Raw genomic sequence first — 18,716 nt, 5'->3', positions numbered from 1 at the left:
GAGATACTTTCTTTCTTTTTCGTGTAACCACATTTGGTTATAGTGGATTTAAGATGTTCATGTTGCTGTTCAAGAGTCCCTACATTACTGGTGTCTTGAATATATGTTAAATCTCAGTTTGTGTCATGAAGGAAAACCCTTTAATGTCTCTTAGTTATAAAGTCCACAGTTCTTCATAATCTATATATAAGTTGGTTTAAGCAATCTAAAGATGTGCCCGAGTGGATTCAGCATTGTGTTACATAAGTCGTCCAGAGCAGAGTACAGAAAGTGTGTTGGGTGTTTTTTTGCCTGACGGTATATTTGCATGGCTCTCCACTGTATTTCAATGACATTTGACTGTCAGCCTTACTCAGACAGGACTGGGGAGCAGTGAGATGATCGCAGATACTGTTTATTTGTCTGTCTGCTTTTTTACTCTAATATGCATTTATCCTATATATTATCACCCAAACTCTTCTCCTGTACATGGACTCAGAAAAAGATGTTCAAAGTGGAAGAAGCAGCTATATTATTTTAATGACTGATTGAACTCCAGCAGTATTATTTTAGATATGTTATATGTTTAACTGCTATGCCTGTCATCTCTGCTCTGTGTCCTTGTGTTGTCTCCTGGGTTCTGTAGTGCCCGGAGTCTGTCTTTTTATTTTCTTCCTCCCAACCCCCATATCCCCTCAGGAAGCCTTTTGCCTCCTCTCAGGCCATCATTGAAAATGAGAATTGTTTCACTACTACTACGACTACTACATTATGATAATTATTTTAACCACTGTACATTTCCATTTCAGTTTTATTTTAAACAAAATCGTATTTGTTCCCACACATGGAAACATTATAGTCTAGTTTATTTACATGATCCTGTAGGTTTCATTTTCTGGCTAGAGAAATCTCTTATTTGGTATGTTATGTTGGATAAATACTACAATACCCATGAGCCTTAGCTGTTATTGCTATGGAGGAGATACAAGAACACAACACCCTTTCTAGATGAAAATATGTTAAGCAAGACAGTTTATTTCGGGGTAAATCCTAGTTTCTTAATATACATAAGAAAAGAGATGATAATGATGTAGAATCTAAAAACCTGAAAAGGTGACCTTCTTTTTTATGGTTTACAAATGTTTCATGTCAGTTTCCAAAACACAAATATCAGGAGTATTGGAGCAGTGATCCATACATTTGGGTTAAAAATGACATGGAGCATAACACTATTATGTACTTATACCAAAAAGAGTGGTTTTGATTCTGTACCAGTTTTAGGTACATAATGCTGACATAATTCAATTCAATTTACATTAATTTAATCCAATACAACCATCAAGCTGTGGCCTCAGGAGTTAGATAAACATGTTTGTGATACAGTCTCTACAAAGGTTGAATATTATAAGCCCCGTAACAGTGATATTTATTACAACCTCTGTATTTGGTTGCATCACATTTTAAGGTATCCGCTTACTGGATATTGTCCATGTTTTTCTCATAGCTTCTTTTATAGCAATGAGGTAATCAGGAATTGGGTTACAGCACTACAGTCTTGGGTGTGTCAGAGTTGGATGTTACTATAGGTATTGAGACATGACTGAGAGTAAGTGTTGAACTGTGAACGTTGTGTGTAGAAAGAAGGAAACGTGTACAATAGAGTAGAGTGTCGGTATGTTTTGTTTTTCTGAAACGTCAAAAACATATCCCTGCAATGAAGGAAAATAACAACAATACAAGTTTAATCAGAAATCAAACACCCTAAAAATATTTGAAAAACAGAAAGCATTAACATTAAAAAATTAAAAAAGTGCTAACATTAAAGGGTCCTTTTATGCACTTGGGGGATTTCCATTTCCTGTAGTGTTATCCAGTATATGTTGCGTTCATGTAAATGGGCTGCAAAGACTAAAATCCCAAATGTTACACCAAAGTAGTTTCTCTACACTCTCCCCCTGCCTGAAACGCCTCCATTGGATTTATTTGTTTACTACCATACCATAAAGACATCAATATGTGACAGAAATAAAACAGTTTTTGAAAATTAAAGCATGTAAACATGTCACCGTAGAGGCACAAAAGAAGAGTGTGAACCTGAAAATGAGCATAATATGTCGTCTTTTAATATCTTATTTTAAATGAGTTTTGAGAAATAAGTGTTAAAGATGTCACAAAATAAGAATGTGAACCTGAACATGAGCATAATATGTCATCTTTAATATCTAGTTTTGAGAAATAGCTTTTAAAATGTGACTCTGAAAGGCTCAGATTTAGTTCCTTTGTAAACACAGGAAGGCCATAGTTAAAAGGAAGCATGGGCTACTTAACTTTAAGTTTAATTGAAAAAAACGTTTTGTGTTTCAGATCCAACCGCTCAATTGTTGAAGACATACTAAAAGGAGAAGGAAAGACTTATGGAGCGGAGCTGCTCAAAGACCTGCTGAAGCTCCTGCCTGACGTAGAGGAGGTCTGTGTTTATTCTGTATCTGTGGCTTTTAGCAAACTGTATCAAAGACCAAAACTGATGACAAAAGACATTGAATGAAGAGGAAAAGAAGGCGCCTGCTGAGCTTCCTCTGTCTCTTTTCCCTCCTCAACAGATTAAGAAACTCCAGGCGTATAAAGGAGACCCAGACAAGCTGACACTGGTTGATTCCTTTATGTTCCTCCTGATCCAGGTGCCTCAGTAAGTGGATTTCAATGCTGTGCATAAATTGCTGTCTCAGTCAAAGGAAGATAGAAATAGAAAGGGCTTGCACTGTCTCATTTTTGGTGGGAATAGGGTGGCTGTTGTGGCGACTTGTAGCTCATTCACATATGTTAATATAAAAGTGTTGTATTTGAATGCCTTTATTTAGAAAGAAAAAAAACACTAAAGAGTTTGCAAAAATTATTAAAAAGTGTTATTACCTGCAAATATCACATTTTTAGAAAGTATTTATAGTAAGCATATGTATATTATGTATAGGATTTATCGTGTGTTTCCATATTTTATTAACTTTTTTTCTTTCATTGTTCCTTTTTTATTGGCAACAGTAGTGGTTGGTCTTACTATTCACTACTGGTGGTATGATTAGAAGTAACCAATTACTGGTATAAAATGTGTCATGCTTCCCTATCCCGCAAGTGTTTTAATGATGCTTTTCCCTTTTCCTTGCAGAACCTTAACCTATAAAGGACGCCTGTCAACTTCTTCTTCCTTTTCATTGCACACTAAGTTCACAAATGTACCCGCTCTCTGCTTCGTCTCTGACAGGTTTGTGGTTCGGATCGAGGCCATTGTCCTCCGCGAGGAGTTCTTCCCTTCCTGTGCTGTAATGAGCCGTGAGATTGATGTCATCCGCGTCGCCACTAAAGGTAGTAACACGCGGGCACACACACACACACACACACACACACACACACACACACACACACACACACACACACACACACACACACACACACACACACACACACACACACACACACACACACACACACACACACACACACACACACACACACACACACACACACAAACAGAGAGAGATACACACACACTCAGACAGGTGACCCTGATATTTGAGCTGAACAAGAAGTAGGAATGTGTCACCTGAGGAACGGTGATGTAAGGACAGAGTGGAAAGACAAGGCAAAGTAATGTTTTGCAATGTTGTTCTTTTTTATATATATATATATATATATATATATATATATATGAAGATGGTACATGATTGAATTATAACATTTACTAAAGAAGTTAGTCAAAAATAATCCCTCCTGTAAAATGTCGATTAAACATGACCTGAGAGTCTACAGCCATGCTAGGAGCTGTGTGAGGTTATGCTAAGGGTAAGTGGTGCTAATTTAGCATGCTAACATGTTCGGTTAAAATGCTAACGTGCTGATGTTTAGCATATTATTTTGCAAGTATTGCCGATTAAAAAAAAAAAAAAAAGTTAGGGGTTCACAAAAGTAGTTGATATTTAATGGTGAGAGGGAAATGAATTTCTGAACCAAATTGAAAGACATCTATCTAATAGTCCGTCCGCCAAGCATTGCCAGCCCAGATAGCTTAAAATGCCCTGTGCTGTTTGTAAATTACAGGAAAAGAACAGGCACGTTTACTCACACACAGCACACATATACCTGCTCCCATATCTGAAAAATATACCGTGGGTGTTAATAAACTGACCAAGAACCTGTAAAATAAATACTTGCTTGACAGTTCTTTTTGCGCAGCCATCACTTCAGCCTGTGTCATTTAGCTGAGTCACACTGTTCGGCCTCTCTGTGGATTATTGGATTTTTCTTAAACTCTCTTCAACATCACTGTGACCTTGTTACTGCATTGCAGAGCTACATTTAAACACTGCATGGGACAAATTAATGGAACTTTTGTGTCAGCATTTAAACTTTAAACATTTGCCCGTACTGTTAGTACAAAACTGCTGGTCAAAAATACAAATAAAAATAAGCTTTTGAAGTAAGCGTTCGTTCTTACTGCTGATAGTTGTTCTGTGTGGTGGTGGTGGTGGTACAGTGAAGTGCTGTAATGGACGCTGTTATCTGCTCTGAATTCTCCTAAGTGAGTTTCTATTGATTCCATCCTATAGAGCTGATGAGCTGTGAGGAGCTGCATGCCATTCTGCATCTGGTGCTGCAGGCCGGAAACATCATGAACGCCGTGAGTATAAATTCCCTTTATACATTAACATCACTCTCCAATAGTTGTGTTTCGTATGGTAAAGTTGGTCATATTTAAACTTTAGATCAATGCAAACACAAATAACAGTGTCGTACACAAGCCCATTCATTCATGCACAAATCCAAGTCATTTACTTTAACTAGCTGGGCATGTGTTGTTGTTGTTGTTGTTGTTGTTGTTGTTTCTTTCTTGTTTTCTCTGAGGAGTCTTTTTATGCTTTTGAAGAAGATCTTTTATCATATCCTTTTTGTTTCTCAGGGCGGCTATGCAGGAAATGCTGTTGGCTTCAAGCTGTCATCTCTCCTCTCATTGGCCGACACCAAGGCCAACAAACCGGGGATGAACCTGCTGCACTTTGTCGCCATGGTAAGTGAAGGCTTCAGTTTCACAATATTATGCTCACAATAACTTTAAGAGCTGTATTATTTCAAATAATCAGATATTGTAAAGTAGGAGAGTCAGCAACTTAGCATGTCGACAATTCAGACACAATGTCAGGATAAAATGTAATGTTGAAAGCTCAAGGATAACTAGACTTATTTCATCCAATAAATATTAATAATAATAATATTAATAATATTTAAAGCCTGTGGCCTATCCTAGTTAAATGTAGTTGAAGCACACAAAACATCAAATATGTGTAAAAAGTATTGCGTACTGTGAGTATTTAAGTACAATAAGAGACAGATAACTGTCTGCTGCAGGGATTTAATTTGATAGAATCATTCACAGGAGGGGTCCTTGAGTAAAGGGACTTCAGAAGGGCAGGTGGACAGCAGATGGTGACAGGAAAGAGAGGGATACTTCAACCTTAAATTATGCCTCTACAACAAGTTAAATGTAACCCGTGCGATGTGTCTCTCCACACAGGAAGCCAAGAAAAAGGACGAGGAGCTGCTCAAATTCCCAGAGAAACTCCAGGATGTCCAGAGTGCAGCCAGGTAGACCGTTTCTCCCAGTGTGAGGCGAAGTTGGAAATGTTGTCACATCAGAATCCCCCTCTCGTACAAAAAATGGGAAACATGACATTCTGTAAATACATGTCTCCACAAGGAAGTTGGGAATGATGGTATCAAGCAGGCTATAATTAATCCTATTGTATTACTATGAAGGAAATTGGGGATTGTTTCCCTCCAAAGGTTATTCAGTTTTACCAAACCTAGTTGGTTTGCAGACCTTCAGCATTAAAAACAGATGGTTTTATAGAACTGTTCAAAAACTCTAGCTAGAATAATGCTGTAATTAAATTCAAACTTTGCTGAAGCAGTTAGGGCTACTGTAACAGTTTTATATACGATAATAGCATCAGAAACTCAAACATTCACTCCAAGTTCTGTACGAACTAACCATACATTAATTTTAAGTACATTCAAATATGCTTTCAGATGTGAAATATATATTCACAAAACAGTACAGAATATTATGTCCATTGACGGATGATTAGCAATAGATATAAAACATTCAAATATCAACAATTATGTTAAATACTATATAATGAATGCGTTAAATAACAATGACTTGAGGTGCTGTGAATACAAAAGATGCATCACTCAAACATTCACTGAAGAGCTTGTTTTTCCTACTGTTTAACAACATTCAACATATTTTGAAGCTAATATTGCACATTGGCAATTCTCATCACATAAATGATACATTGTGTGTTCTTTTAAGTGATCAAAAAAAGTGAACAAAACTGATGTTCAAACAGTTGTTATGTTGCTGATTTGAATACAGTATCCATCCTCATTACATAACACCTGGCTTACAGTAAGTGCAGTGTGATGCTGTCGGGCTCAGTGAGCTTCACAAGGTCATCTTTGTGTGGAGAGAGTACTTCTCCTGCACCAAAGAGCCCTCCCTATGATATATGTAGGCATCGCTCCCATCTACTCTTTTAACAGATGACGGTCTGACAGGGAATTCAGGATGCCAAATATGGTGTCACTCGGTACTATTATGATGGCATTGTGATTTATGTTTGTAATCACCTAAATAGTATCAAGCCCATTTTCCTGATCTGCTTTTTTCTGCTCTCATGTTTCCATGTAGAATCTCAGTGGAAAACATTGAGGTGGAGTTTTCCTCCTTATACGTTCGGATTAAATCCCTAGAGGAGAAGGTGCAAGGGGACGCGGAGCTACTGCAGCAGCTGGAGCCCTTTCTGCAGGTGAAGCACCGGCAGTGGTTATGTAATACATTATATATACACATACACACTTACAGAAAGTTGGATCAAGGCCACTGTACATCTTCTGGCCCTGCTGACTCAAGTGCTTTAGATAAGGACACCCTTATGAAAGTAATAATAAAAAATGTATGTGCCTGATGTCTCAGAGTTCAGCGCAGACGCTGCAGGACCTGAAGAGGCGCAGGCTGGATCTGCGGAAAGAGGGGAACGCTCTCATCGACTTCTTCTGTGAAGACAAGGACACCTTCAAGCTGGACGAGGGCTTCCGCATCTTTCAAGACTTCTGCCTCAAGTTCAAGAAAGCTGTCAAGGTCAGTTGATGAGAAAAAATATGATATTTCTGGTGAAGTAAATCGTTTTAGGTCTTTGATGCTTGAAATGTTAGTTTTTTCTCATCCAGTTTAAAGGTCACCTATCATGCAAAATGCACTTTTTTTGTTTCTTTTATACATAAATATGTGTCCCCGGTGTCAGGGAACTCACAAAGTGTCCAAAAAAACAAAAACCTCTCTCTTTACCTCCGTTTTCTCCCTCTTTTTATTTTATTTTATTATTATTATAAAACATTTTTAAAGCTACGGACCCAGAATTGACACTTCTCTAACAGGGCTGAAATAGAGGTGTATGAGGTTTGGCTAGAATGGGTGATCTGTTTGGTATTTTGAGCATACATGTTTTTATATATCTGGGACCTATACTATATGCCTACAAATAGTATAATAGGAAACCTTTAATATTATTGTCAATATTTCCATCTGTGTTTTCCTTCCTGCAGTGATACAGTACAGTCATGTATCCGCCTTCCTCTTTTTTTCTCAGGACAATGCGGACCGTGAGTTGAAGGAAGCAGCCAGACAGCGTCGCCTGCGGGAGTTGGAGGAGAAGCGCTTCGCCTGGTCGGATGCAGATCAGAGTGGGGGGTTTGGTCGCAGCAGCAGTGAGAACGACGTGGAGATGCTCACCAAGGAGGGGCTGCTGGACTTCTTCCAGCAGAGGTCTCAGAGTCCCAGCAGCCCGCTGGCACGCTCCGCCAGCGCCCGCCGCCACCGCCACACCATGACCTCCATAGCAGACCAACATCTCAGAGGATACCTGGAGCTGTTCGGAGGCGCCGGGACTCCATCCGACTACTCAAAGTTCAACAGCCTGCCCCGGTCGGGCCGTGCCGTGCAGCGGAAGACGCCCCCTTGGATCTTAGACCAGGACGACAACCGCGAGCTGGGCTGCGACAGACAGGTGATGCCCCCCCGAGCTGAGACTGAGCCCATCAGCCCCCTGGCTAGGTACTCCTCCTCTGGGATAAACAATAACGAACCTTACAACAACAATAACTACTCATCCATATCAGAGGGCAGCGCTCTGCCTCGTCCCTTTTGCTCTGCCCACCTTCCCAACCCAAATATCACCGGCCACATGAATGTCAGTCTGGAGAAACACACTTTAGTTCGAGTTCCTCAAGCTTTTGACCTGCCTAGTCCTAACAACAACAGTAATCATACACACTTTGTCAACCAGGGGGATGTCGTGGTGACTGATTTGGAGAAGGAAAGACAGACTTTGCCCTCAAATCTGAACCTACACCTACATGATAGAGTTTTAGAAAGAGGAGCATTTCCCAAGGCAGCCTGGGGAGGAAAAATAGATCCTTCAACACAAGCTGGGGTCTCCCTTGAGGGAGAGAAAGAAGAGGAGGACAACAGCACAGTGTCATCAACAACCTGTGACACGCCCCTCCCCCTGGATAGCTCTGTATCCAATAAGAAACCTTTGCTTTACATAGTAGATTGCACAGAAACAGACTTCTCCGTCACCTCTGATTACTCCGAGGTTGATAGCTCATCTCTAACGAAAGAGGGTCTTTATTACAGGCCGCCTGACTGCAGGAGATCTGACCAGGAGAACCAGCGAGATAACAGCTCTTTGTCCTCTAATTTGGAGTCCATGTCTCCCAAAGACCAGTCAACCAATGAGCTGTCAAGATCTGGGGACACAGCGCCCATGAACGTATCTGCTACCACAGAAGAGTGGGACACAGAGAGCTGTGACACCGCAGAGGGAAAGCAAGGTGTGGAGAAAGAGACGCAGGGAGGCGGCAGCAAGCCAGTTCAAACTAAGAGCAAAGCGACCAGGAGCAAGAGCAGCGTGCGGACGCTGAACAGCAGCGAGAGCCAGGGCATGAGGAAGGTCGTGCCCATCAGCAAGCCCACCAGGACAGGAAGCAGCAAGAGAACAGAGAAACCTGCGGCGCACGACAGCGGAAAGTCAATCCGGCCTCTCCGTGACCAGAGCACCCCGGCGAGGGGGCGGAGCGAGAAGACCACGAGACCTCCTCGCCACTCCAGCCTGCCTCCAGAGGAATCAAAAACTCAGAGAGGAAGCAGCCTCACAGGCGGCGCTTTGAGGTGGACACGAGATCTGACTCCGAGAAAGGCCTCCATCCACAAGCCCAGTGCCAAACCCGTGAGGAACATCCCCAAGCCCCCCCCTGAGGAGAAGATGTGCCGCTCCACCATGAGAGCCCTGGCCCAGGCTCAGGCTAAAGGTGGAGCGTCCCCTGAGAACAGCTGTTGTAACTCGCTCATCGCTAAAAACACCTCCGATGTCCCAAACTTTGCCCGCAACACTGTAGCCTCCCAGTCCAGGACCAAGATTGAGCTGCCGCCCCCCTCCGTCCCCTCCACCCCGTCTCGCAGCCCCTCCCTCAGGGGAAGGCAGACCCCAGTGAAGCAGAACAGGATGTCTTCCACAGTGCACAGCAGCGAGGAGCGGACACTCGGGACCAGCCTGCGACGGGTGCAGAGTGTGAAAGCTAGCAGTCGCAGCGCCTACCGCAGTGAGACCCCCCCTCCTCCTACTACACGTGAAGACACGCGTAAGACTAGTATCATTTCAGAGAAGTCCGTCCAGTATAGAGACTCACTGACGCCCAGCAGAGGTGCTAAACCAAGCTGGAAGTAAAACACACTGACTGCAGATAGAAAGACTTTCGCCCCGAGTTTAATTGTAAAGGATCTTTTGCTTCTGCAGACTTCTCCTCTCACATCATGCAAAAGACAGGAATCAGAAACACATTTTAAGCTATCTCACCTTAAGGGTCCTCCCGGAGCCTAATCTGTATCAGGTTTATGAATTGCAAAGAGCAAGATGCAATGAACCGCTCCACGTGTTCCTGTTTTGTTCCTTTTTTTCCTGCAACTTCCCTTTCTGAGGGGGATTACCTAAAGTGACAAATGGCAGATTGGTGTGTTTACACAGGAGCCTGTTGGCCTGCTTAGTGACTCAGTGACTGTATGCTGGTGTCTTTGATGATGTTGAACTCTACTGACTATATGATGCTGCTATTTAGCTCTGACAATTTGAGACTGAATTTCAGTTTCCGTTTCATTCAGGGTTACAAGATGTGCTGTACCTTAACTTGCTGCTGTTTTGGTGTCCTTTAGTTTGGTTGCGTCCTCCTGTAGAGTATCGCTCCGTTTGCTTTTTGGTTTCTTTGCTTGATACCTCGGAACGATCGCAGTGGCCTTGCACCAGCAGAAAGAAGTAGATGTAATTACTCGGCTCTGCATGATGAAGACCTGATTAATCGGTATAAACTGCAATGTCACTTTTCACAAATCCTCTGTATATTAATGTTCAATATATAACGTCACAGATTATAAGCCAGTGTATATCAACTGTGGTACTTGTTGTACCTCATGTATGTATCGGTCCGTAGATTGTAAATGTGTTAGAACTCCTCCATATTATCATGGAGCAGACGTGCACGTAGGAGATGTTTCCTGTATGCTGTAGGGTAGGCTAATACACCGTCAACGCTAATGCTTTGAAGGAAAGCATTGAACACGCCTGAAACAACACTGAAGTAATCATCGTCATGGGATTATTTGACACTAATGTTTCTACTGTGAATGTAGTCATCTCATTTTCTCTAGGCCTTCCAACAACAACTGGTCATAATTTAACCCAGCCCCTGTGTGTGCCTCTCATATATCACTTTTACACTCAAGTCACAGAATTATTGAAGCTTGTAAAAAACATACCTGTTTTAAAGGTATTTATCATAATCTGTTAAAACAATTCAAATCATGTGGAGGAAAATATGCAGTCCTTTTTGTCGGATAAAAAATGTTTTGCGGCGATATCCCCAGTTGTGACCATAAACTTTGCATGTAGCAAATATTACATTTTATTTTGTATGGAAATAATTCAATGTTATTCAATATGGACACTCTTAACCTTTAAAAGTTATATATTTTGTTTCATGTTGAACAAATTGAGCCTTAACGTATATATTTTTTAAGCTACGCTTTTTGTTTCTTTCAATGTTCACTTTCTAAAGTTGTGCAAATTGTTTTTAATCCAAAGTGGATGAAAATGGCGTGTTCCTTCTCAATTTGTTCGATGTGATCCAAATGAAGTTTTATAGAATTTATATTTGTCCATATTGATGTTTCATTAAATTAGCTTTTATTTTCATACAAAAAACCTTATTCAGATGTTTCCTTGCCAGATACCTGTATCGTATATTTTTTATTTTAAACAACCTTTTTAGCTTTTCAAAAATTACATTTTGATTTCATGCTTTATGCTTTTTGACTTGAGTGTTAAGAGTATAATAGGCACAGACCTGGGCTAAACGTTTCCCTTTTGACCATTTCACACCACTTGCCTTTCAATCTGCATTGTGCCATTGCCTCACAACACCCACAACACTGCATTGCCTTAAAGCTAAATGTAGCCCAACATCACCGGTAGAAACTCTTTGATTGTAAAAGTGTTCCTTTTTCTACATTTCATCACACCGAGCTGTAGTGATACACTTTGTACATAATGTAAAGACATAGTATTTTTCTGACTATCAATATGTTTACATAGTAGTAACAAAAAAGATGAAGGGTATAACATTAAAGTATGTGATTGCACAGCTGTTTTGAAGCGTTCCGATCTCCTATCAGATGCTGACCTGCAGTGTGTTGGCATGCTCTCGGTGTCTTCCTGTTCCTTGTGATGCAAATGAAGCCGATGATCCGATGACACAAAAGAGCCAGTGTGACGTGCCGCTGTGTGTGTGGCCTGCATGGAGACTCCATCGAAACCCTTTGTAAAGTAATGGAGGGTTTCAACTAATGACTGCCTTCATTATCAATCAACCTGACAAATCCTTTTTAGTTATCTATTAAAAAGCCAGAAAACAGTGAAAACGTCCATCAGAGAGTGCATCCTAAAGCCCAGGGTAGGATTTTCAAAAAGGCTTTTTTATCAACACTCAAACAAAAGAACACAACATACATTAACTTCACAATCATGTAAAGAATTTGAAGAAAAATAAGTCCCATGATTGTTGTCATTTTTATCTGATTCATAAATCAATGTATCAAATTATTCAGCTATAAAGATATGAAAGGTATACAGATAAGGGTACTCGTCTGGGAATGCTGGGAAGAGCTTCTCACTGTCTTTCAGCCTGAAATAAAACGCCTTTAATTAAATCGTTAAAATCACCTTGGAAACAGCAGTTTACCGTGCTTCAGAGCTCTGAATAAGAAGCTAATTTATGGTCCACGAGTTATGATTGGAATTTAGATATTTTAATGTAAATCCATTTGTAAACCAGCTCCAAAATTGTTGAAAAATAATCTCTATTTTATAAACCATGCAAACAGAGAATTCAAACTAAGTACAAATGTGTTTAATATAAATAACATTTAATTTGTCTCGGGTTTGATTATGAAGCAACATTTGTTTACATATTGAGCATTTGGATTTCTCTTTTTTTTATACACAAAATGTTATTTTTCAACAGCAATAAAGATGCTTTTTCTCCCAAATTCTCTCGTGCTCTCCGTCAGTCCTCAGTCTCATTCTTTGTGTTCCCACAATGCCCCCTGCTGCCAGCTTTAACAGCCCCAGCTTTACAATGGCTGCCCTTTACATTTCGTGCCACTGGCTCAGAGCAGCGGCTGAGGAATTTGAATACTCACTCTTCCTCTTCGCCACAACTTCCCTGTTACAGGATGGTTACTATAGTTACAGTCTCAACGTCCATGACCATTTCAGACTCAAGAGCCTGTAAACCAGATAGGTCAATGCTGTCTGCAAACGTTTGTCTCGTTTCAAGTCACTCGCCCCAAAGCTGCTTACAGTACTGGATGTGACCTTGTGTTTTTAAAGTTACTCTTTTGCTTTAGTTCAGAATGTCTGATGTTCCAGTAATATAGATATATATATTCCCTACATTTCAATATATGTGCATCTGTTTTGGCATCGTTTATCTCCAAGTAAGTTTTTTGCACACTGGAAATTAATGACAAGTGTTTTGTTTTCTTTCTGTGTGATGAAAGTCATTGATGTGGTGAATACTCGGCTGGTCTATTACAATCTGAAGCCTCACATGGATTAAGGAAAGGACTGATCACTGCACCACCGGGCTGCACATTGTGACTAGACTGCAGTTCTGATTTCTGATGATGATATCCAAGAAATAAATACAAATCACATGTTGCTGTGTAAACTGAAAACGAGGTCTTGGTGATTCTTTGAGAAATAATGTTTTATATTATATTATTATTAGTCTCTTTTTCTTTTCACTGTGTGATTAAGTGATACCAGGACAAGAGAAGACAAGTTAAGGGACACAAACACTCTGTCTTTTTAATTGGATTGTTTTCTGCTCTCTTGAGATCGCAATGGGGAATGTGATGATAATTTCAAGCTATATTACCTACAAACAATGAGTATGTATAGTTTAAAATATAATCATTTTGAAAAATGTAATTCATAAATGATGTGATTCATTTGACAAGAATACTGTTGTTTTGCTTCAGTGTATACAGTTTATCATCCGGATTATTCACAACATGCAGATTCTATAGAATCGAACATTTGTTGAAATGAAAGAACTTGAAGAACAAAAACAACAAGGTGACCCAAACCAAATGCACAGTTATCCATAGTGAAAGACTCCTGGGCTGCAAAATAAGTACAAAAGCATTTAGTCATAATCCTTGAACCTCAGCCTCTGAACCACCAGAGGGCAGCAGAGTCTCGTGTGTCAGCAGAGCTGTGAGTGACTCAGACAGTCATGGTTTTACGATGCAGCTTTAGCAACGGCATACTTTCCAATAATGTCATTTAGCTGTTTGACAGGTTTAGTTTTTTTTAGACTTTAAGAAATCTTTTAGAACAGATGTTAGCACCATCATTTGAGAGTGCAAAACATGTCAAATCAACAACAACAGCAGCTATAAGCACTATTATTGGACAGGAGAATGAAATGTCCACGTCCAAAAGACAAGATAAACCTCTGAATGGAAATACAGCATAGTACCCTTTGAAGTAAAGGTCACTGTAGCCCGTTTCTTTGATTTTCTGCAGGATATATAGTTCATTGGTCTTCTGCTGTTCTGCTGTGACCATTTTTTACGACATTTAAGGGCAATCTATTTATTGCAGATTTAAAAAGGTTCAGTTTTCAGAAGCTCAATGCAAGTTTCAAGAGCGTACTAGACAGCACTTGCTTGGAAAAAGTAGGTCACATACCATGAACAATTGCTTTATGATCAGATGTTACAAACCATAATCATGTCAGAATTGTTCAGCCTTCTTATTGAAACATAATTGTAAGTAACCTACATTTGGATCGGTTGGAAATACATGATTGCCATACTGGACAAAAAGCACATAGTGTAGGACGATATGTCCAACGTATCTCTGTATACAGTATATTTAGTATACAGGCCTATTTGCTTGAGTCACTGCTCAAGACAAAGTAATATGAATTGTAGAGCATGAGATGAGATTACTTGCAAATTGGCACGTTTATCTGTAGATCAAAGTTGCTGTAGTCATGTGTGATGGATTACGCTCCTCTCAATCCTCCTGATCCTGCAGCTCAACATAACACCTGAGGATCTCTACTTTCACTCTGACACTGCTACAGGAGGCAGAGCAGGGCTTCCTTTTATTATATCCACAACATATACATCTCATGTTTTTGAAGGATTAAAGAGCAGTTTAAAGGATGTTCTCCTGCATGTCAAGCATGTCGTGAAGCAGACAAGAGGGATCAGATAACATCCTGGACAGGAAGGAGGCCTCAGCAGCAGCATTCCTACAAAGAGTGAGTTTCATTTTGTTGTGCATATTCTTGCAATAAGACGTAATTGTTCTGCTCAATTACAAATCCTCCAACTCCTAATGTGTGTATATTTGGAGCCGACTTTCTCTGACCTCAAGCATTTTCAAAGCAGTGCAATTGTAAAAAGAAAAGAATCCAACCCCAAAATAAGGCTGACCTTTTATTTAAGTGTTTTAATCATGCAATCTCAAGTTCATGAGAGTTCATGAGAGTTCATCCTTCAGATATGGTTTGCTTTGTAACACCAGGTGACAGTCTCACTGCGGTGTCCGTTAGATGACCTCACTCCCTGTCACTTTAAAGGACACGGTGTCACACCAATTCACTCTGACCTTTACCAGATACAGTATATTCACATGAATGTACGCCAACATGCAGGGACTCCAGCCTTTCTACTACAGATTCAGGGATTTTCAGTGTGAGATCAACAGAAAACCAGTGAGATTAGCAGTACATGTAAATACAACTGTCCACACTGACTGTACAGCAAATAAGAATATGCACTTTGATATGCTCAAGATGTCTTTTCCAAGACTTCAATGCCAAAACACATCCTCATTATCTGTTAGTGTGTGGCAGAGAGAAGCTTTGCTTGAGGCTGAAATGTCTTTATTCTGTCTTCAGATCAACATGAACACGTGGTGAGAGCCCCCGTGCTGACCCCACAGCCGAGAGAGACCACACAGGAGGAGAAACTGGAGTAACCATGGGGTGAGACACATCATATTATACAGACTCTGTTCATGTGATAATCTGCTTCCTACGTATAGATTACAATACTGAAGAGTTTGTATTTTTCTTTACATATTGGTAATATTTAGTAGTGCAATTTAATTCTTTCTTGATCAGATTATCAAAAATGTTCTGGTTCTTACTGGGATATCCTGCATTTTTCTATGTCATATCTTTGGGTTTTTTATTAAAAAGTGTCAAGGTACTTTGGGAAGATGTTAAAGGCATGTTTGTCTTTACTACTTCTTGATGAGAAAAAGTCATTAACAGTCAAACTATCATTTAGCCGTATGTTATCATTGCTGCTATTTAAGGTGAAATAAAATACTAAAGTATTACTAACTGCATCCCAAAGGGTATCTGACCCAGTTTATATATTTTAAAGCCTTTTAAACACTTGTTTTGCACACACATAATACTGCAGATAACCCCAATTATACTGTAATAGTTGTAATAATAATTGTTTTAAAAAGAGATGTGAGAGGCCAGGAAACCAGAGGATTAAACATCAGACCCTCTACTTAAGGAGAAAAGCAAACAACAAAGATCAGCAAAAAAAAAGAAAATGAGCAAGCATGTATAAAAAATACAACAAAAAATGGATAACAAAAGGCTTACCAACTATTCTTAGAAGTCAGAAATGCTCTGTATTAACGTGCTGTCTGAGAGAAATTGCAATTTTAGATTAAACACCATATATAGAGCTTGAGGATTGTGATATTTTTCTGTTTCTCTGTTACTGTACAGTCTCTTCACTGAGATGATATTGTACAGCAAGCATCCTTCCTAATAACTTTTTCCCCATAATTACCATTTCTACATCAAACTTTCATTGAAATTTGGCCTTCAACACATGTTCAATCAAAACAGCATGAATGAGACAAAAGAAGCCGGTCAATTATTCAGCAGCCATTGACAGTCCCTCGCTGTAATCCCGCCATGCTCTACTGGACTAATAACAGCAGCAGGTGCCGGCAGCTGTGACCAAACAGCGGAGGAAATGATGGTCAAACTCTGCTCTGAATATTATGTTTTATCCTTAAACTGGGGAACAGGTTGTTGCTTGGTTTATACAGTATCAAAAGGCATTTGTGAAACGTCTCGAGCAGGATTTATTGACTGTCTACATCACTCAAGGCAGAACATATATTATTGATTAAATCCCATTTAAAAAGTTAAAGAAAAAGCATTACCATTTCACCATAAGGTACTGGTATGTATCTTAATTTTTAATAGACCAGGAATTTGAGTTTTAAAGTAGTCACTGTAAAATAATTATATATATATATATATATATTGTATAAATAACGGAGTTGGGATGCTGAAACAAACAGGAATCTTTGCACTAAGCCAGCATTTTGTGCACTGAATTCTAAGCAGTCGTCCTTTGACGGTGACATACAGCGCATTTGTTTTCTACAATAGTTGTGAGGCCTTCAGATGCACTAGCCCCCCCCCCCGCAGATACAGACAATACACCACATACCACCTTTTTCTATCACACAACATCTTTAATGGAAAAGGAATGCAAATAACTTCTCTTTTTCTTTTTTCTTTTATCTGAAAAGAGTCTTTCATGGCCTCCTGCATAATGTAGGGTTGTCATGGCAACATCCTCCCTCATAAGAAAGGAGGGGCATGACTGGAAACACAAAGTTACTTTACCAGGACGTCCCATCAGGAGTAGAGCCAATGTCTTTACCAATTATGTCATTTAAAACTATTTTTGGTAATTTATTTGTTTATATAAGGTTTCCTTTTTGTTGTCTACTTCTCGGAGGTGTGTTTACTTAGAAGGTTTGACATTTTGGGAAGTACATCTATTTCAGATAAGATAAGATATATTTTTTTTTTTATCCCAGATTGGGACATTTTTTCAATGCAGCAGCATGTACAACATAATGAGAAAAGAGTAAAAAATAAACAATTATACAATATAAACATCTCAAAATAGAAGATAAAATTGAACTAAAAGAGAAAAAATATGTAAACTAGAAATAAAAAACTATTGAAAGACTGAATTACAGCTAACACAATGTAAAAGGGGAGGCTTTTGGCTGTGGCGCAGTGGATTAGTGGATTGGTGTTGGGATCAGGGGGTCACAGGTTCAAACCCCACTGCAGTCAGCATGTCGCTGTGTCCCTGGGCAAGACACTTCACCCCAAATTGCTCCTGTGGGGACTGTCCACAGTATTGAGTATGTAAGTCACTTTGGATAAAAGCGTCTAACAAGTGACATGTAATGTAATGTAAAAGTGGGATATTATTTACAAGAATGGCATATAAAAATAAATATAAATGTAACATTTATAATGATAAGATATAAGTCCAGCTAACAAATTATTTATTTGCTTTCTGCATGAAATTTGACACTTAAAATTATATTTGTCCGGTATATATGAGGCCTTAGACAACAGTAAACTAGCTTAGCTAAGCACAAATACTTAAAGCAGGGTAAACAGAAACAGCAAGCCTGACTAAAGTGGTGAGAGGTAAAGATTAACAGAGGTCAGAGGTGGAAAGACAAGTCCAATTAAGGATAAAAATGGGTAGGAAATGTGAACAAGCCAAAACAGCTTGGGCAAAAGCTTTGAAGTCACACAGACTCTGATAAACAATCAACCTTGATGATGTATGCAATATATATGAAAAAAAAAATGTAAGAAAATTAAAACAAATGATTCACTGAAAACGATTGTGTGCCAGATGGTACAGAAATATGAAATACATTAAGATTAACAAATATTTGTATATGAAATATATCTGACTGCATATATCTATCACTATATGTCTGCATCATAACAGTTTGTTTAGTGGTCACATCTTGCAATTTCCCTTATTTTATTTGATCTTACAACACATTTTAAACAACCTACACACATACCAGGGACAACGGTTTAACTTCAAATCATTTAAAATCAATAATAAATATCACTTTAAAAGTAGGCTGAATGTCTTGTAAACATAACCCGTTTTATGTATTATTTTC

The 18,716-nt window shown here is 39.3% G+C and overlaps 1 protein-coding gene across 1 annotated transcript in view; it reads left to right on the top strand.

Annotated features, from left to right (window-relative positions):
• The window catches only part of fhdc1 (FH2 domain containing 1), a 35,885-nt gene extending 22,582 nt beyond the window's left edge, over positions 1-13,303 (top strand). The window contains exons 4-12 of the mRNA XM_034084884.2: positions 2,344-2,446; positions 2,580-2,665; positions 3,236-3,336; positions 4,578-4,648; positions 4,928-5,035; positions 5,540-5,610; positions 6,719-6,836; positions 7,004-7,168; positions 7,677-13,303. Of these exons, the coding sequence (XP_033940775.1) occupies positions 2,344-2,446; positions 2,580-2,665; positions 3,236-3,336; positions 4,578-4,648; positions 4,928-5,035; positions 5,540-5,610; positions 6,719-6,836; positions 7,004-7,168; positions 7,677-9,815 (2,962 nt within the window). The 3' untranslated portion in view covers positions 9,816-13,303. The remainder of the gene's footprint in view (positions 1-2,343; positions 2,447-2,579; positions 2,666-3,235; positions 3,337-4,577; positions 4,649-4,927; positions 5,036-5,539; positions 5,611-6,718; positions 6,837-7,003; positions 7,169-7,676) is intronic.
• The last annotated feature ends 5,413 nt before the right edge of the window (positions 13,304-18,716 follow it).

Source organism: Pseudochaenichthys georgianus, chromosome 1, assembly GCF_902827115.2.
Source record: "Pseudochaenichthys georgianus chromosome 1, fPseGeo1.2, whole genome shotgun sequence".
NCBI classification, from domain to species: domain Eukaryota; kingdom Metazoa; phylum Chordata; class Actinopteri; order Perciformes; family Channichthyidae; genus Pseudochaenichthys; species Pseudochaenichthys georgianus.
This window is presented reverse-complemented; position numbering and strand designations above follow the sequence as displayed.